We start from the raw sequence: 21,619 nt of genomic DNA on the forward strand, positions 1-21,619 counted from the left end.
TCTAGATTGCTATGCTACAAGACTCCGGTAGAAGTCGAGTGATTGCCTGTTACTCGCGAGAGATAGGAAATATATTATTGTTGTTACTATATTATTATCACCTGGAATATATATGAATGATAATTGGAGACCGGGCGGAATGGTACTTTGGATCTGGACTTGGTTTGGCATTCGAACGAGGCTTGGATTGCATTTGTTCCACCTGTGTCGGTTAAGGACCGGCCGTTGTATTGGGTTCTAGACAGGTCACAGACTTATTATCCAGAACACATACTTGTGTATGGGCGCAGAAAGGCTCATTTCTCTTTGTCATGGGTTTTGGCTCTTTTTGGACCGACTGATTGGAGGCGGGGATGGGTGGAGGTCTAAACACTACACTGAGTCCGGGACTTAGTAGCGGGGGCTTAGAGTCCAAGTTTGAATGGGGACCTGGACCCCATGATAAGAGGGTAGTGGGTTGGTCTTGCTTGTGCCTAGGGTATAAGCGGGGTGTGTGTTTCAGGATACCCAGCTGGGATACATTGGTTCATGAATCATCGAGTGATCTGGTACGACTTGTCTACAATCTAGCACCATAGTAAGAACTGGAAGATGAAAAATGGTAAAATGATTCTGATTGCTTACCATCTGCTTGAAAGTAGCATAGGTGCTTACATAGAATGGTTAGTTAATGAACTAATTCTGATTGCTAATAAAATTGAATATAAGGATGCACACTTAGTAATGCTTCTTGCAGATGCAATAAACCCACAAGCCAGATAGACTTGCATATCCTTAGAGTCTTTTATTTCCTCCTATTGGGTAAGTCTTGCTGAGTATAATTGAGTACTCAGGATTTTATTTTCCCCTATTGCAGGTGACAGGCGGATGCTAGAGCTGACTCTTGGGTGTGAATTCCTCCTGGTGCGCTCAGAGAGGATTCCTTTATGCTACGATCATAGTTTTATTTATAACTCTCACTAAATGTTTTTATAAATAGAAGTTTTATAATTTGTTGTCATAGTTTATATATCAATGCTTCATCATGTCATGAATAGATATTTATTTCCGCTGTAACTTTGATCACATGTTTATATTCCGCTGTTAAATTAAATTATTCATAATTCTAATAACATGATCATATTCTGCTTATATAAACAATAAATATTATACTCTAATGTTGCATGGAAAGTGATGTAAGAAATGGCTAAAATGTTGTAAGCTTTATTCTCTCATTTGTGATCCTGATGGAAAAATATGGATTTTTTGGGTTCTCTCTTAGGGTGTGCTTGACGAAACTACGTAATTTAGTGTTCTCCCTTGAGTACTTAGTGTCTAACGGAAGACAAGTACTCCTAGGAGGCATTAGATTAGGTGGTTCTACCACAGAGTCGTACAGCCTCCATGGGGCGTTGTATGACCATAGTCCGGTAGCAAGCAGTCATTGTCAGAGTTTGCGGGAGGGTATCACACGAAGGCTTCAAGCAGAGACAAAACAATCTAGGTGCAAGCGGAGACAATGTCCAAGAAATGCTTCTTCGACCTTTGTTGCTTGTTGAAATTGCTCTGTGGCCTCTAAAGAAGCATCAAGAATAAAGATTAGCGACTCCGATGAATGCTCAAATTGTGCCAAAGCCTTCACAACATCAGCAAGATCAAATACAAACACCTCAGTTTCTCCGCTACGATGTGCAGACTTGTACTCAACGTCGACCAGAGAAGAAAGAAGCAGAGGCAAGAGCAAGAAAATAATTATCGTCCGCTAGAGCCCTTCAACACATGTAGCAATTGTAACCAGATTATTCAATGAAACAAGTACCCAGCCAATTGTTTTAAACTAACTTTATTTAAAGAAAGCAAACTATTACAACAGAACGCATTACAAGCCAAAAGACATAAACACAGACACAGTCTTACAAAAAAAAGAGAGAGAAGAAAGAGCCTGAAGACAGTAACAATACAAACGCAAAAGGCGTTGAAGCTTTCCAAAGCAAACATTACAAAGCCACAAAGGCCAACCAAACAATTTGGCCCAGGTTTAAAGCTAAACCAGTGGCCAAAGACCTCGCCAAGCTAATGACCGATTAAATTCTGCACATGCACCAAGAAACTAAAGGACGGGGGAAAGTGTCACACCAATACTCCCACAACTCTCCGCTGACATAAATACCATCTTGCACCATAGTTAAAGGAACAACGTCTCGCGTAGGCCCCTGAGGGCTAACCTGCGTAGATCAAATTTACATTAAGCTTACAAGTATGCAAGGCAGCATACGAAGACCTCCATCCACTAAGCCTAAAGTGATATCTAAAACACCTAGAAATTACACCTCCGATGCCGTAGGTGCGGAGGCAGCTTCCTCGGGCTTTTGGGCGTCAGAAGCAAAAACAGAGGATTTTCTGGCTCGTTGTCTCACCAGTCTTCGATGTTTGTACCTCCTTAGTGGCATGTTGAGCCCTAGCCTTCTGCAAATCATACACAAGCACAAGAAAAATCAATAAGAACAAAAGACAAAAAGAGAACAACAGAAAGAGAGAAAGATCATGATGGATACACATTAGATAAGATACTAACCGTGGCACGGTGAGCCTCCGCCAGGGAGCGGGCATCAACATGGCCAAATTTAAAACAAAAGTACTTCATAAAAATTCTGACCGACTTGGTAACTTCCCCCAAAGTTTCACCAAGTTCTGAAGCCCCTTCAAACTCCCTCCGCTGTTTGAGCCCAACAAAATGCATGCAACCTAGCTTCCCAAGGGTCTTGTAGAGATTTGTGGCACATGAAAGCGCACCAAAATCCATAGCGCCTCTGACTAACTCCGGCAATTTAGCAACATTTTCCTTTAACCAGGGCAAGCATGCCATAGGCGGAGGCGTTAGCTGGCAAAGGTGAAGTCGCACCACCAAAACCAGCTAGAGCCGCCCGATACAGCTCAGTGGTCGAGACACCAGCAACTCGTGCCTCTTCTAAATGCTTCTGCAGCAGATCAACTTGCGCACTCAGCACCTGGCTCAAAGACTTCCCTACATCAATCTCCTTCCAAAGGCCCTCATTTGCATTGATCGCTTTCTATAATCAGGCAAGGGCAAGTTCCTCAGTGGCCTTCGTGCCAGCAACATCCTTCTCTAGGCCCCCCACCGGGATCTTCCAATCTTGAACAGTCTAACGGGCAACACGAAGGTCAGCCACTTCTACAACAAGCCATTTCTTTTCATCCTCAACCCTATCCAGCTCTTTCTGAAGGACCTCAAAGCCTCATCCCGCTTGATAACTTCTTCGGACGCGTGCTCCTCAAGGATTTCTAACATATGATATCCCTAAAAGCAACAAATGTTAACAAAAATAGAGAAACCCAAGATTGATAAGGTGAGAATACAAAGCCTACGTAATAGCCACACAGTTATGCTCAAGATTGTAACACAACAGCTTGTTAAAATCCACCTTCTTAAAATGATGGCGGACACGATCTAGCAAAAAAACAAAATATAAGAAAAAGTAAGGCAAAACCAATAGAAAAAAAATGAAATGTAACCTCCTATCTCGTTCTAAAGAGCATGCAGGGTTTTCGCCCACCCACTTAGTGTATCGGTAGAACCTTCGCCAGAAGCAAAAGTGAACAATAAGAACTAAACAATGGCAAGGTCAAAGAAAAACACAAGAGCTAAGCCAATCAAACCTCCATCGCTAGGGGGTGCATGCTCTAAAGGATCAGCTCCAAGCTATAGCGAGGCCATTGGAGGAGCACGCAGCCCTACTCGAGCAAGATCTAAGCCAGCGGGAGCAGGTTTTTTCCTAGGAATTGGCATCTCCATTGCCTTGGTCAAACCAGCTCAGAAATGAAAGAACATATTAGAGGAGCTATGGAAAACAAGTAAAATAGAGAAAGCACTTAAGACAGATTTACCTAGGTGCAAGGTTTCAACAATAAAGCCTGACGCTCCTATACCCATAGCATGGGGCAAGGTCGGCACAGCCTCCAGACCTTGGGCCAAAACTAAAGATGGCTGCTCATCGGACTTGGCCTCTGACTCCTCCAAATGTTGGGCCTTCATAGAGCGATCCGCTTTGACAGGAGTCGTTTCTTCACTAGCGAAAGCGGAGGCAGAACCAGCCCCCGCAGCGTCACCCTTGGACTTAGATGAGTCATCACCAAGGATATAGGGCAATAGCTCCACACTGGAGGCTCCCACCCTAGGAACAACAACCGTCGCCTTAACGGATGAAGCCATCAGGTCTTCGTCCAAGCGAACAATGGAAGCCTTCGGCTGACCAGCATCAACAATGCCATGCGTAGCTTCTGACTCATCATGGGCACTCTCTACCACGTCTTCAGCGGCATCCACAACATTCTTCGCCATCTTTCTCTTCTTTGCAATAGCCTTCAAAGTGACAGTCTCCTTCCTCTTCTTAAACTCTGCCCAAGCCATAGCAACAGGGGCCACAGCAGACCTAAAGGCCTTCGCCGCTTTATCCTCGATCAAGTTCAAAACCTTCTTAGGAACCCTACGATCCCCGTACTTCACCTTCATCTCTTCAAATACCCGATTTAACTAGGCATGGTACCGCCGATGGCATGATGAGACAAATATTCCCTTTTAGAAATCTCCCCAAGGAGGAGGCGGACTGCTGCACTTCACTAACAAACTCCTCATCGGTTTCATCTTCTACGCAGGTGAGATAGAAGCATGGACAATACTCTCCCTCCACGCTACCGAAGATAGGGAGCTTCATCCTCACTATGGTCATTCATGGCCTATGTTTCCCCAAAGGCCAGAAATTGGACACCACCATCTCTTCGATAAGGTCATGACCCCTAGAGAAGCAGTAGGCCTTGCCGAAGACCGCATCACACGCCGCCCGCTCCGCATCAACCTTCGCAGGAGGCCTCACATGAGTCGAAGGCTTCATGTCTCCTATTGTAGAAGCAAAAGGATACTTCTTGACCCTCGGCCCTATCTTGGGAACAACCCTGGGAGTTTTCACATAGAACCAGTAGCAAGGCCAGTCCTTCTCCCACTTATTCTTCTGTGTGAAGGAAATCTCCAGACCACCATCCTTTTGAGACCTCTTCACCATGAAGGCGCAACTAGCAAACTGATACTCCACTTCCACACCATCAACCTTCACCTTCTTAGGCTGACGCTGAAGTTCATAATACGCACAAAATATATCCAAATCTGGGGGAGCGTCATATGTCTCATAGGCATAACAAAACTTACTCAGCGTAAGAACATCATTGGGAGTAAGATAATGGAGCTATACCTTAAAAGTCTCAAGAACCAAGCAGAGGAAATAGACCAGAGGTATGCGAAGGCCGCAGGCAAAAACATCCTTGAAGACAATAGCTTCATCAACCTCTGGCTAGGGCATAGTCTCACCATGCAGAGGACGACCCTTCCTAGCTAGGAAGTAGCCCTTATACTCCAAAGCCTTTATCGGCTCTTCCATCATGAGCAAAGGCCCAAAATCCCAAGACTTGACCATTTGAACCTTCGCCTTCTTAACCAGGGAAACGAGAATCAGGTCTCCGATAGAAGCTTCAATATTCTCTAAATTGTCTTGAGCCTCCACAGACGCAGACATACACTCTTGTTACCTCTTTGATCAACCCTCAGACCTCACGCCAAGCAAGCAGGGATAAGGACCGCTAAAGCTAGGCAAGCAAAGATCAGAGCTAGTAGGCGAAGCCACTTCCAAAGGCAGCACAGAACTAAAAGGAGCAGCAGTGCAAGGAAAATTCTAAGGCACCAAGACAAAATAGCAGAGCAGCATAGACGAGGCTTGGAAAGCTATAGGAGAGAAAGCGATGGCTCAGGCGGCATGGGGGGCCTCCCCACCAACCTGCCCTTTATATAGGGCAAGGGGGGATGCTTCAAATTCCAAACACCAATAGTCGTGACTGTTTGTGAGCGCATCGGGCACCGGGCCACCGCAATGAGTCAAATGCCAACACATCGCCCCTCCAACGATCTGATACGGGTGACCCAGGGGGGAAAGGGGCAAGCCTCCACCACTCAGTATCAGTGTTGCACTTGAGGCTCATGGCCCGCTCACATCAGACCGCATCCTCAAGGGGGAACTATCGGGAACACCAATACACGAGTAGCGAAGGTCAGGCCAATGCAAACATAAGCTAATAACATTGAAACATTTGTGTAAGTGTTTTGCAGGGATGCTAGGCGAAGCCTTCACGTGGGGCCTGTAATGGAGTGAAGACCCCAGTGATTCAAGCGAAGGCCGCGCATGTTTTGGGAAGAAACCTAGAAGGCCTCCGCCAGCAGCAAGAAGGCCTTCACCACTAGCTGTCGATAGGACGGAGGCCTGAGCATGACCCTGAAGGATGTCCGGAGGAGTCCACAGGCAGAGACTCAGAAGCGAAGGTGAAGGCTCCAGTGGCTTGGGTGGAGGCTATGTTGTCTTCGCCTGAGAGAAAGGGGTCCTCATAGCACCGTGGCCCAAGATCGGAGATGGGCCTCCCATGGGCCTGAGGCTAAGGCCCAAGAAGCAAAGGTGGTGCAGGTGAACAAGACCCGGGATGCCCCTGAAGATTTGTACTGATGTTAGGATATTCTAGAAATGTACCTTAGCTGTCAATGGGCAAATTTGTACCGTGAAGTAGTAGCGAGCAGTGCCCTATAAAAGGGGAAGCCGGATGCTATGTAAAGGAGGTTGGTGAATACATTAATGAAACCCTAAGTGAGCTTGGGCCCATCTTCCATTTCACATACCTTCAACTAGAGCACCTGGCCGGGCGAAGGCCTTCTGTATCCCACCTGCTAGAAACCCCCAGTTATCAACAACAAGCAATGATACTAGTTTAAAGAATGAGAGAATTATGTATTTGGCACTGAAACAAATTAGTCGTTCATATTTGGCACTTAGAAATTTTAACTTGGTAATTTGAACTTTCTTATCTGGCACCAAGTTAAAATTTCCTTCCCTATGTGGCACTACCAACCATTTCATCTATTAGTTGACTATTTTGACCGTGTCAGTTTTTTCTTAGTGTGACCAACATACCCTCTTGTACCAGCAGTACCCTAACCACAATCCCGCACTCCTCTAGACCCAGCAGCTCTTCGCCCAGGTCCTTTCCGACACCTCCTCCACCAGCGCCCTCACCGCCGTGCAGGCTAGCGCCCAAGGCAACGCCCCCTAGGATCCACCCTCCTTGAATAGCGCAGCCATGGGCACGGTGGAGCCGGCCAATATGTTGTCGCCACCGGAGGGCAGCTGCTGCTTCAAGGACGTGGTGAGCATGGCGTTCTTAAGAGACATGGAAGAGGCCAACAGATTCTTGCTCGGCGCCGATGGCTACACGGTGGATTGCAGGGGCAGGAAGAAGAGGCTTGACGTTGATGGAGATGACGAGCAGGTGGAGGGCAGGAGCAGCAAGCAAATGGCAGCTGACGGCGAGGACTCAGAGGAAGCCACCGCACGAGAGATGCTAGACAAGCTGATGCTCAACGGCGACGACGAACCAATCCTCGTCGATGACATGCAGGAGCTGCGCGCTGCCATGGACATGGCCAAGACGCCGTCGTGGAGGTCGGTCGGCACCAGGGAGGATCTGGATCAGCAGCAGCAGTGGTGGACCTACAACTCCATGCTCATTCCGCTTGCGCCGACGCCGTGGCCGACAACGACCGCCGCAGAGCGACCGATCTTTTGCAGCGGATTAGGCACCACTCTTCGCCGAGCGGGAACGCCACGCAGCGGCTTGCACACTGCTTCGCCGAGGGGCTGCAGGTGTGGCCCAATGGCACAGGGAACCTGCACTACCGGTCGTCGTCGTTAATGTCGAAAAGCGCCTCCTCCTCATCAGGTGTCCAACTCAAGGCGATGCAGTTCTTCATGGCCACGTGTTGCTTCCTCCAGGTGAACATCCTCTTCTCCAACAAATCCATCTACAAAAGCTGCCGCTGGGAGGAAGAAGCTGCACCATCGTGCACTACGGTCTGGGACCACGGGCTCCAATGGGCAAACCCTGCTCCGTGGCTCACGTGTAGGGAGGGGCGGGCCACTGGAGGTGTGGGCTCACCAACATCGACGTCCCACAGCCCGGGTTCCCGTCCAGCGTGGCCCATCGAGGAGGCGGGGCGCCGGCTCACCGCCTGCGCGCGCCAGCTCGGTGTGCCGTTCAGGTTCCACGGCAATCGTGGGCGAAATTAGAAGCGGTCCACGCGGGCGACCTGGGACATCGATCCCGACGAGGTGCTCGCGCGTTAGCAGCCTGTTTCCATTTCCAGGACGCTGACGGACGAGGGCGCGATGGCTACTGACGATGGCGAGGCAGGCACGGACCCCATCGGCGCGGTGCTCGGCGCCATCAGAGAGATGAAGTCGTCCGTGTTCATCCACGCCGGTCCTCAACGCGTCATACACAGCACCGCGTTCCTTCGGCGGCGCGGTTCTGCGAGGCGCTCTACAACTTCACGGCGTTGGTTCGACATGGTGGACACCATCTTGCCGCGGGACAACGGCAGGCAGGCTGCTGGTTCACAATATAACTGGTCATATTTATATAATTTTCTTATTTGACAACCTGACCATCTATTATTTCTCTATTTGGCATCGTGTATGTCTGCTACAAAGAAGGGCATTTATGTCATTTTTCCAGCCACTTGGACGCCGATTACTAGCCTAAATGGACGGCAGTGCTGTCTAGGTAAGAAATTTCTAACTTTGTGTCAAATAAGAAAGTTTTAAAATTTTTAGTGTCAAATATAGAAGACTGATTTTATTTTAGTGTCCAAAATACATAATTCTCCCTTAAAGAATAGGGAAAGGAAAACATGGACCGAACAAAGGGACCGGCAACCCAGTTTGGGTAAAGCGTCTACTGCATGATAGACAAGAGTGGACGAAAATCCTATTCAAGGACCACCAAAGTTGTTGCTCATGCCATCAGTGTATGCTAAACTGCTAAAGCACCGAACAGTGCTCTGTGATGACATCCTTCTCAAGAAAATGAAATCCAGTGGACGGTCACTACTTTTACCTATACTATCAATACTTTTACCTATACTATCAATACGGGCTCCTTTTGATGCATATGGATTAACCTCAATTCATGTATTTTGGAGTTTGTGTGGATTTTAGTTTAAATTTCACATCAATCCATCCGTAGATTGAGTTGGATACACGTTCATCCAAACAAGACCTACTGTTGACACAAAATGTGACGCATTGTGCCTCACACACAGCAAGCCGGAAAGCGTGGCTTCAATTGGGCCCCGGTGCTTCGTGATCCGGAAACGTGCCAGTTAGTTTGACCTGAAAAACTAACAAGGGATAAAACAGTTAAATGCCAAACCGGAACATGTCGGGTGAGACCAGACAGTTCCATATATACGACCCTGAACCACTTACAACGACATACAGCTATAGGAATGTCTGCCAACAGGTTTATAAACCATTCAGCTAATCGTAAATGAGCACACGTAAAAATCCGATTGCTGAATGCATATGCATGGGAAGACATGTTTGAACAAGTGAATTAATTATGAGTTACCGCATAAACCAAGCTCAGCAGTCCAAGCCGAGTTGGGGTCCATGAAGAAGGAACATGCAAATAAACCCGATTAAACTAATCTAAAACCTGCATCTGCCGCACGACACCCTAGTTTCGTTAAAGCTTAAACGTAAATTAACAGGCATGAACCCACAAACATGTGACAATCTAGATTAAAATAATTCAGCCATTATGAGCATGTTATCTATTTGCAAAGGTAATATGAAAAGCATGATCATTGAAGGCGCGAATAAAAACCCTAAAAAGAAGGCCGACAATATTAATCTAGATTGGGCAGCAGAAGTGTGTTACATAATATATAAAATGTTTTAAAACATGCAACACAGGATAACTTAATGAATCTATTTAGATTTTGCCGTATCTAATAGAGTCGATAACTGTCTTGCTTTCACTAAGCAAATTGAGCAAACGCCTGCCGCACGGTGTCTACTCATAAACAAAGCATAAGCAAAGACTTCTTGATTGTCAAACAAAGATCCGCCGCACGACCATTGAAAACAAACAGACTACTTGCATCACGTCTAAATCCACCGCATGATACTAAACATGATAACAAGGTTGTCGGAACTTACGGAGGTCGACGGATCGATGATTCCTCTTGAAGAACTCGACGACACAACAAAAGGACTCGAAGGTTAGCATGGGGCCGGTTGTATTGATTTGGTTGTGAACCCTTATTACAATGGTCGAGGGTCAATTTTTATCCCTAGGCAAAACCGAGTCCTAGAAGACTACGATTTACAAAGGAACTATTAACAAACTTGGAAACTACGATTCCTTGCCCTAAACTCTCAGAGTCCTTTATTATTACAACTTTCATCTTTTTCGATCGGCTTTGCTTACCATCTTCTGCTTTCCCGAACGGAGTCACCACCTTCTGAGTAACCGACCGCATAAGTATTTAGCCGACCGCTTTTTTGTTTGCCAAATATCCTTCTTCCCGCATGCAGGTCCACCTGTCATCCTCCAAAGTCGACCAAAATCCAGTGTTAACACATGCCCCCTCAATTTCGGGATAAAAGTCGTTTTATTCTAAAATTGACCACAAGCGCCTTCTTCCTCCTAGGTCAGCACTGTTCAACACCGCAGCCGTCGTCCAAGATTTCAAGCTTTCAGCTAACCTCGGACCTACTTCGAATCTTCAATGACCCAGGACGAAATCCCAGAGGTAAACTTCACTTATATTCGGCAATTTCCACTTGATCTTCCCGTTCTTCTTTTGGCTTATTCCTCTTTGATTTCAATCACCCTTTAAAGGAATACAAGAATCAGATTTTGATCCCCTATGCTCATCATCATTTACTTTATTGAGAATAGATGAAATCTTAGATGAACTGGTAAGGGAAACTTCTCCTGATCAAGCTCCAACCTGTCCCTTCTGAACTTCAGCCAAGTTCCCCAGCAAGCCAGGGTATAACCCATCCTGATGATCAATCATTCAGCAGGTAATCCTTGTCTTACACTATATTTTAGCAAAATTACCCAATCGGCTAACACCTCTTTCTTCTCTTTTCTTTAGAAGAACATCACTAAACCGACCACCAGTTACTCCTTCTCTATTGAGGACTCATTGAGAAAGGTGAAGAGATTACTTCTCATCAAACCTTATCGCTGGAAAATCAGGCCCGGCTAAAAGAGGTGATCATTCTGCTAACAAGGATACCATCAGTCTGGTTCAGGATGCAGACCAGATAAAAGACCTCCTTGAACTCATTGATCAAGATATCCCCTCTGCTCTCAAGGCTCCCCTAGAATCTGCAGCCCATCTTGATGACCATTTGCTATGGTGAGAAGGGCAACCAAGAATATCTTCGAGGACCGCTCTGCAGAAGGATAGATCTTTGAAAAGCTGGAGATTAAAGATCTTCACTCTCATATCCAGACTACGAAATTCCTTGGCAACCTTGGAGCCTGAACTGAAAGCCATGGAGGATGAAAAAAGCAGACTAGAAGCTCAACTAGCCGAACTGAATGCCAAAATTCAGTCTCACAGGGCCCATATAACTAATTTGCCGAAGAACATAGAAGCAGCTTCACTAAAGATAGCTTCGACCATCAAAGAAGATCAGCAATCAAAACTAAGTTATCCAGCATCCAGAGTTCTGAAGATGAAGATCAAAAAGTGCTAGATAATGTTAGCCGAATCAGGACTGAGCCATAGAGGCAATCAATCATCTTCTGAACCAGTAGACATTGGGTTTGTAATAAACTTAAGTGTGATATCTTCTTTCCCTTGATTAACCAGCTTTATGTTTACTTATTTTTATTCATTCGAAAGCAATCGGCCCCTTTCCCTTAAATTACTCGATTAGAATGTAGCCGATTGTCTCCATTCTTCCGATAGCCGAACGAATCCAATTCAAATATTGTGAGGGTATAGCCGAACAATGTGGCTCCAACAAACAGGGAGATATCGAGCGACGTTCGACTTAACCCATGCCTGGCCCAGCCCAGTACGGCCCAGCCGAAAGGGAAAACCTACTCCACCGTTCGGGATTCTCGCCCCACAACCCCGTGGAATTCGCCACGATCCTTCGCTTCGGCTTATAAATAGACCCTTCCGTTAGCCTTCATCGCTATCTTCTTAGCGTTCTCACATCCGTCTCCTCCACTTCCTTCGTTCGATTCATTCCAGAAGAAAACCCTAACCTCCATCAAAGCAAATGACGAACAGTGGCAACCGTGGCAAGCGTCCTGCCGACGGAGAGGCTGAAGGAAGCAGAGCATCGCGCTGCCGTCGTGGGTATGATTCGGCTTTTTGCCCCCTTTGCAATTTCCTTGTTCATCTCTTAATTTCGATTTTTTCCTCCTCATTCATCAGGATAAGGGTCATCAGCTCCAGCCAATACCATCTCCTTCCTCCGGACGGCAGCTCAACCGGGAACTCCATCATCCGGCTCCTCCGGTCTTCCAGCTCTTCAAGCTCTTACCATTCCAATCCTTGGGGCGGCAGAACCAGCAGATGCACACCATCCATACTCTCACGAGGAGGCGCTCAAGTTTCGCCAGGAGAGGGACGAAGCCCGGGAGGAGCTAGGCGACGTCTCCAAGAAGTTCGGCATCGATCAAGCCGAATGGGAGGACCAGCGGAAGCAATTCTGCGACGCCATCACCGGTTTGATATCTTCATTTAGTTTTATCATCCTGGCTTCCGCTTGCCGACCCATTTCTTCTTTTCTGCCCAGCTCTTTCCGCGAGAATGACCGCTTGAAGCGGCGGCGAACGATTGCCGACAAGGTGAATGCCCAGGGGAGACATCCGAGCACGCCTTGATGCTGTGGACGGCCGCATTGATCAGGCCGTCATCCAAGGTGTGCACCTCGGCGCTTCTCTCGGGCTGGCGGCAATGACCTCCCAAACCAACGAGGACTACTCCTCCCAGCCAGTTGGCTTCGTTGGAGGACGCCCGGACGAGATCGACGACATCGATGAGCGTCTGGAGGCCTACGATGATCATGCCGCCCCTTGCTGAAATCACAAACCCCCAGTCCGTCCTCAACAAGTTATTTGAGGAGTAGTTTGTATTAGGATGGACTTTTATAAATAATCTCGTCCTTTGGAATAATATTTACTTCTTTGATTCTTTTCGGTAAAATTCCTTGCGACTGTCAGAAAAATGCTGAAAACAACCCAGTTTTGAATAAACATTCTTGTGCTAGAGGCGATGCAAACTGCATCGGCTATTTTGTGCTAAAGGCGATATGAACGATATCGGCTATTCTCAATCTATAAAAGGCGATATGAACAATATCGGCTATTCTCAGTCTTGTATTTTTTAGGCCAAAGGCGATTTTCTCTTTGTCGGTTTTTCTGATCTACATTCATGAACCAACCTCAACACTGGGGTAGTATTTCTTAAGAAATCTTCCATTATAGCTCTGGTAAACTCCTCCCAAATAAAGTCTTCAATATGTATGCATTGCCAGGTACACATTCTACTATTCGGAAAGGACCTTCCCAATTTGGAGACCATTTGCCGAACGCTCTATCCTTTGTTCCAACTGGCAATATAGTTTTCCAAACCAAATCTCCTTCTGCGAATTGCTTCAGCCTAACCCTTTTGTTATAATACTTGGCAACGCGTATTTTATTTTTCTCAATATTTTCTAATGCCTTGAGACGAATCAAATGTAAATCTTCCAATTCATCCATCATCAGATTCTTATAGTCTTCTTCTGCCAATTCTTTCTGTAACACAACTCGCCTTGAATCTGACCGTAATTCCCATGGTAGTACGCATGATGCCCATAAACCAGTTCATAGGGAGACGTTTGAGTGGATCCATGACAAGCCATTCGGTAAGCCCACATGCTTCATTAAGAACCAAGTGCCATCTCCTTGGTTTTTCATCAATCTTCTTCTGGATGATTTTAATCATAATCTTATTTGATGCTTCTGCCTGACCATTAGCTTGTGCATAATAAGGAGAAGAATTATACAACTTAATCCCCATATCTTTGGCAAAATCACAGAATTCTGAAGAAGTAAACTGAGTTCCTTGATCAGTTGTTATAGTTGAGGAATCCCGAATCTGTGAATTATATGTTCCTTAACAAAACTGATCATATTCTCTGACGTTACCTTCTTCAAAGGGATAGCTTCAACCCACTTGGTGAAATAATCCGTGGCCAAGAGTACAAATTTGTGTCCCTTACTAGAAGGAGGATTGATCTGACCAATTAAATCTATACCCCATCCTCTGAACGGCCAAGGCTTGATTATAGGATTCATAGCAGACGCTGGAACTTTTTGAATATTGCCGAATTTTTGACAATTGTGACACCCTTTGTAATATTCAAAACAATCTTCCAACATAGTTGGCCAAAAATAACCAGTTCTCCTAATTATCCACTTCATCCGATAAGCTGACTGATGTGCACCACACAATCCTTCGTGAACCTCATACATCACTTTCTTGGCCTCTTCTTGACTTAAACATTTGAGCAATACTCCATCGATGGACTTGTAATATAACTGATCATCAAGAAACACAAATTTGAGAGCTTTGTACCTGAGTTTTCGGGAAACCTTTTGAGATGGATTTTTCAGATAATTGGTAACTTCGTATCTCCAATCACCATCTACTGATCAGTATTTAAAACACTTCTCCATAGCAAAAACTTCCCGACTCTCTCGATATCCAGAAGCAGCTTGAGCTAACTTATTTGCTTCTTCATTGTACTCTCTAGGGATATGATGCAAGGTCACCAGAAAATTCTTCAAAAGTTCTCTACACTCCTCATAATATTCTCTTAACACATTGTTCTTGCATTCATACTGACCATTCAGTTGATTAATCACCAACTCAGAATCCCCAAAGATTTCAACAGCAACGGCCTTTACTTCTATAAGAAGCTGAAGCCCTCTAAGCAATGCTTCATACTCTGCCTGATTATTAGTAACATGAAATTCAATAGGAACTGCATACTCAAAAGCTTTTCCTTGTGGGGAAATCAAGAATACCAGCACCACCACCTTTGTACAAGATGATCCATCGAAGAACAAGGCCCAAGGCACAATGCTTATCGCCTCAACAGAAAGATCCCGATGTTGGGTAATAAAATCGGCAATAATTTGACCCTTTACCGCCTTTGCCGATTCATACTTAAATTAAATTCTGACAATGCTAAAATCCATTTGCCAATTCTTCCATTCAAAATCGGCATTGATAGCATATGTTTGATTACATCAAAACTAGAAACCACCACGCATTCGGAATTCAACAAATAGTGCCGAGATTTGGTACATGAGTAATATACACACACAAGCAAAGTTTTTCTGTAGCCGAATACCTTGTTTCCGGGTCTAACAGCTTTCGGCTAAGATAAGCTATGACTCTTTCTTTTCCTTCAAACTCTTGCATAAGGGCCGATCCTATCGTTAGGCTATCGGCCGCCACATACAACTTAAAAGGCTTGTCAAGTTGTGGAGGTACCAGCACAGGTGGTGCCTTCATATATTGCTTGATCTCATCAAAAGCCTTTTGTTGTATGTCACCCCATACAAATTTTTGATCCTTCTTGAGCTTTAATAAAGGAGAAAAGGGTAAAACTCTCTCTGATAGATTGGATATGAATCTTCTTACAAAGTTGATTTTGCCTAACAATGATTGTAATTCTGTGAGATTAGTTGGCGGCACAACTTTGTCTATTGCTTCCATGCTCTTTTTCCCAACTTCAATTCCTCCTTTATGAACTAAAAATCCCAAAAACTCACCAGCCGAAACTCCAAAGGCACATTTGTTTGGATTCATCTTCAAGCCATGCTTTCTTGTGCACTCCAGAGTCTTTCTTAAATCGGCTAAATGTCTTTCATGATTCTAGACTTGACTACTACATCATCGATGTAGATTTCTACAATCTTGCCGATCAGCTCGTGAAAAATATAATTCATAGCTCTTTGATAAGTTGCACCGGCATTCTTTAACCCAAACGTCATGACTATCCATTCAACAAACCAATATGACCAGGACATCTGAAAGCTGTTTTCGAAATATCTTCTATTGCCATAAAAATTTGGTTATAGCCAGCATTACCATCCATAAAACTAATGACTTCATAACCTGCTGCTGCATCTACCAGCAAATCGGCAACTGGCATTGGGTAACCATCCATGGGAGTAGCCTTATTAAGATTTCTGAAATCTATGCAAACTCTCATTTTTCCATTTTTCTTGTATACCGGTACTATATTTGAAATCCACTCTGCATACTTGCATGGCCGAATGAAGTTTGCTTCTATTAATCTTTCAACCTCCTTCTTCACATCGGCCAATATTCCTCTTTGTATATCTTCCTTGGAGGTTGTTTATAAGGACGAAATCCAGGTTTAATGGGTAATCGATGCTCAACAATGGAACGATCCAATCCAGGCATTTCCGTGTAATCCCAAGCAAAACAATCTTTAAACTCTTTCAACAATCTATCAACTTTGATTTATATTCTGGGTCTAACTTTGCACTAATATACATCGGCCTTGGCTTAGAACCATCACCAACATTAATTTCTTCCAATTTATCAGCCGACATAAAACCACGTCCCAACTTTCCTTTGTTGCCATCGACGGATTTCCCATTAAAAATTGCTATGAGAGCCGACTGCTTGGATCGGCTGTTGGCCTTCGCTGAAAACATTTACAGGACCTTCTTTCCACACTTTTCCAGAGAAACAATCGACGCCTCATATTCCCAATAGGTAGATTGTGGCAGCAACACTCACCGAATTATCAGCATGTACAACTTCAACATCATCTCCAATCCATTGAATGAGAATTTGATGCATAGTTGAAGGAATGCAACAATTAGCATGGATCCAATCTCTGCCCAAGAGTAGACTATATGCCCCCTTGCCATCAATGACAAAAAAGGTAGTAATCAGAGTTTTTGACCCAATAGTCAGCTCGACATGGATAGCACCTCGGGTATCGGAAGGATTGCCAGCAAAGTCCCTAAGCACCATGTCAGTTTTCAACAATTCTTCATTAGTCATCCCAAGTTTCCTGAAGGTAGTATAAGGCATGATATTGATAGCAGCCCCTCCATCAACAAACATCTTGTCAAAGGCTTGCCATTGACATATCCTTTAAATAGAGTGGTCTCAAGTGACGATTCTTGATTGGTTTGTCAAAAACAGCCTGCTGTGTTAATACAAGCTGAGCCATCAAATCCTGACATTCACTTTCATCAAAATCAGAGTACACCTCTTCTTGGACATCTTGGCTTTCGGGAGCTATAAACTCTGATGGGAGGAAGAAAGCCATGCAAGCATTAGCCGAAGGACCACATCCATCAGGCTTCTTTTTTAGGACGCCATATTTGCTTTGTTTCGGTAACTTCCTGTTCCAACTCCCTATTCCTCAACCGTTGACTCTTCTTTTCTGACTTTTCCTCAGGCCTGGAGGACACCACTGTCCTTTTTGCCATACGTATCTATAGGAATCACCCTTTTTTTTGATCATGCTTATCATGCACCCTATCATGAATCCAACCTTGACCTGCAAATCTTTTCCTTTGCTGATTCTCAAAATCATCTATTTTTAAGCGCCGATCATCTTCAGGAACCTTCGTTCCAAGTCTTTCATAGACGGGACGGCGGTTGACTCGAGATTGCCTATACTCGGAGTACTGAGCACTACACTCCGGACAATTATTTCTTGCAGGCAACCTCAAGCCTTCATTCCAACAATGCCTAAAGAATGAACAACCCCAATGAGACTGCTCCTGTTCTGTCATGTATTCTTCTTGCTCCCTTCGGTATACCTCTTCCTCATACCTCCGGCATTCTTCCATAAACCATTGCTTCTTATAGTATTCCTTCTCTTGCTCTCTGCCACTTGTTTAGCAAAATACGTGATGTAACTCTGGTTTGGAAGTTTGACCTTTCTCGGTTCGGCTATTCTGAAACCGAACTCGTTGCTGCAGCTCTCTACTGGTGACTTGCCGATCCGGGTCAACAGCACCACTTTCCTTTGCTCTATCAGAAGTCAACACCTTCATCTTGCCCTTACCTTTGAGATTATTGGCAGAGACCATATTCACAGAGAAAGAAATCATATTTTGTGGAAAAGGCTGATCATCAATTTCATCTTGCCATCAAACCTCAAATGTCCCTCTTGGATAGCTTTCTGGATTCGTATTCTGAACACTCGGCAATCATTGATAGAGTGAGAATTAGTGTTATGGAAGCCACAATACTTTTTGTCTTTCACTCCTTCAGGACGTAGCATGGATGTCCTTCTGGCAGCTTGATGCGTCCTTCCTTTATCAATGCAAAAAGCCTGTCTGCCTTAGTAACATCAAAATCATAGGTTCCCTTTTGTTGTTTCAACCAGCGTTGACTAACTTGAGTGGCTCCTTTGCCCAATTCAACTCAGCTGCAGCTATCTCATCTTCATCAATATACTCAGTCGCTTCCTCCAAAAACCTTGATACACCTCATTAGTGGCATTGTTCTTCTGAAAGCGATTATCTCTCCTGAATCCTTGGGCCTGATTACTCATAGCTGCTAAACGCTGTGCAAGTTGGCCAAGATCATCAAACTCCATGCCGAACAACTTCTCCCTGATATTCGGCAACATTCCTGCTATAGCTATTCCAGGTAGTTGATCATCTGGTAAATTCAGAGAATAACACATATTCTTGGTCTCCCTAAACTGCGAAGATATTCCAATGGTGTCTCATTTGTTCTCATCCTCAGACTCATGAGATCGACCAACTTCTTCTCATTAGTACCCGTGTAGAAATATGAATGAAACTTCTGCTCTAGTTCTGCCCACGTACCAATGGAATGAGCTGGTAAAGTGTGAACCACGTGAAAGCTGGTCCTGTAAGAGACAAAGGAAATATCGAATCCTCCAAGCTTCATCTGAAGCAGCTTCTCCAAGCTGCATTAAGTACCGACTGACGTGCTCTATGGTACTAGTATCATCTTGACCAGAAAACTTGGTCAAATCTGTTGGAGGCTTCACCCTTGGAGGTAACGCCACTCTGTTGTACCACTCTGGATAAGGAGACTTGTATGAATAGGATTGATTTTTGGCTTCAAGCCGAACTGATTTGCATCATATCAGCCATCCTGTGCATCAAAACATCAATGCCTGAATCCTGATTTCCTTGTACTTGCACTCCAGAAGGCAATCCTGAAACACTCCTATACCCTGGATTTGGCACAGCATTGATAGCATGTAATCAGTAAATTCTTGATACCCATCTCCATACATATTCTTCTGCAATCTGTTTGATGCTGGAGAAACTCTATAAGCTGAAGGTGGCACTTCTCCTGTGGTACCAAATGTTACCTGGCCATAGGTGGGATGTGATTGCTTTTCAGTGTGAGTCAATCCACCTATATTTGAAGTCGATGCTACTTCTTTTCCAACAGGCTTCTCTTGATGCTTTGGAACATTGAAAAGTGTCGGTCCACTGAGTGGGCCAACATTTTCTTCAAAGTATTTATCAACCATTGGACCAAAAGTACTGATCATGATTGCCCGAAATATTCAGAAAAGCTGTGTGATGGTTTGTCATGGTTTCTCCCATAGCTTTATAACCAGGGCTGCCATCTTCTGAGCATCCTCCTCTTCAGTGTAATCAGTTTGATGTGGAAGAAGAACCCTTGGCATTGACTGCTTTTGAAACTTTATTGCTCTTGTTTTTGGAAAAGACATCAAACACTTCCGTTGGTATTGCTCACATGCTTGTAGCACTAAATCCCTGTAATTATCTGGCAATTCTGCCATGCTCACATCCAGAACATGATCATTGTTGATCTCAGACCATCTTGAACTAACAGATGGTCCCACCGGCGTGCCAAAAAGTGTGTTGACACAAAATGTGACGCACTGTGCCTCACACAGCAAGCCGAAAGCGTGGCTTCAATCGGCCCGGGTGCTTCGTGATCCGGAAACGTGCCAGTCAGTTTGACCTGAAAAAACTAACAAGGGATAAAACAGTTAAATGTCAAACCGGAACATGTCGGGTGAGACCAGACAGTTCCATATATACGGCCCTGAAGCCACTTACAACGACATACAGCTATAGAAGCTGTCTGCCAACAAGTTTATAAACCATTCAGCTAATCGTAAATGAACACACGTAAATCCGATTGCCGAATGCATGTGCATGGGAAGACATGTTTGAACAAGTGAAATTAATTATGAGTTAATGCATAACCAAGCTCAGCAGTCCAGCCGAGTTGGGGTCCATGAAGAAGGAACACAAATAAACGATTAAACTAATCTAAAACCTGCATCTGCCGCACGACACCTAGTTTCGTTAAAGCTTAAACGTATTAACATGCATGAACCCACAACATGTGACAATCTAGATTAAAATAATTCAGCCATTATGAGCATGTTATCTATTTGCAAGGTAAATGAAAAGCAATGATCATTGAAGCACGAATAAACCATAAGAGGGCCGAACAATATCAATCTAGATTGGGCAGAAGTGTGTTACAAATATATAAAATGTTTAAAACATGCAACACAGGATAACTTAATGAATCTATTTAGATTTGCCGTATCTAATAGAGCCGATAACTGTCTTGCTTTCACTAAGCATATTGAGCAAACGCCTGCCGCACGGTATCTACTCATAAACAAGCATAAGCAAAGACTTCTTGATTGTCAAGCAAAGATCCGCCGCACGACCATTGAAAACAAACAAGACTACTTGCATCACGTCTAAATCCACCGCATGATACTAAACATGATAACAAGGTTGTCGGAACTTACGGAGGTCGACGGATCGATGACTCCTCTCGAAGAACTCGACGACACGACAAAAGGACTCGAAGTTGCACGGGGCCGGTTGTATTGATTTGGTTGTGAACCCTTATTACAATGGTCGAGGGTCAATATTTATACCCTAGACAAAACAGTCCTAGAAGACTACGATTTACAAAGGAACTTTAAACAAACTTGGAAACTACGATTCCTTGCCCTAAACTCTCAGAGTCCTTTATTATTACAACTTTCATCTTTTCGATCGGCTTTGCTCCATCTTCTGCTTTCCCAATGGAGTCACCACCTTCTGGAGTAACCGACCGCATAGCATTTAGCCGACCGCTCGTTTTGTTTGCCGAATATCCTTCTTCCCGCATGCAGGGTCCACCTGTCATCCTCCAAGTCGACCAAAATCCAGTGTTAACACCTACATTGGTTTCTATCATTGTAATTTGATAGAAATATGGATTTGGGATTATTTTATTTTAACTATAAATCAGGGGCAGACACAGCCCATATCCAGCAAAGGAGTAGGGTAATACAGCCTGTTCTTTCGTCGTAAGATCGTTGATTATTTACTATTGGCTGGTTTGGTGTGAGAGAAAAATACTATTCCAACTTTAATCCACTATCGTATACGAGCAAGCGATGAACCAATAGGTCCGAGCACAACCGATCTATCAAGAAGCCACATATTGGATATTAAAAGCACTAAAAATTTGCTAAACATGTTTAGGCCTATTGAACAAACCCATCTAGTACCAGGGAAAATGGGGGTCGTTTTATATGTACCAGGCCCTCACAATGGGTCAAGGTTTTGTAGCAGCTGGTCCACCAGTCTTTATCTATCATATTTTGAGAGAGGAGAATAAGCGGCTGCA

General features: G+C 44.5%; 1 protein-coding gene across 1 annotated transcript; it reads left to right on the top strand.

The window, feature by feature from the left end:
* The first annotated feature begins 7,167 nt into the window (after nt 1–7,167).
* Nucleotides 7,168–8,153, top strand: LOC136534377 (scarecrow-like protein 14). The gene is made up of 2 exons (XM_066526829.1): nt 7,168–7,571; nt 7,664–8,153. The coding sequence occupies exons 1-2, from the start codon at nt 7,168–7,170 to the stop codon at nt 8,151–8,153; spliced, it is 894 nt and encodes a 297-aa protein (XP_066382926.1).
* The last annotated feature ends 13,466 nt before the right edge of the window (nt 8,154–21,619 follow it).

This window comes from Miscanthus floridulus, unplaced genomic scaffold (assembly GCF_019320115.1).
Source record: "Miscanthus floridulus cultivar M001 unplaced genomic scaffold, ASM1932011v1 os_1863, whole genome shotgun sequence".
NCBI lineage: Eukaryota > Viridiplantae > Streptophyta > Magnoliopsida > Poales > Poaceae > Miscanthus > Miscanthus floridulus.

Coding starts and splice junctions, on each gene's coding strand:
- LOC136534377 (XM_066526829.1), top strand. CDS start 7,168: ATGGGCACGGTGGAGCCGGCCAATATGTTGTCGCCACCGGAGGGCAGC. Junction 7,572..7,663: donor CTGGATCAGCAGCAGCAGTG/GTGGACCTACAA, acceptor GCAGCGGATTAG/GCACCACTCTTCGCCGAGCG.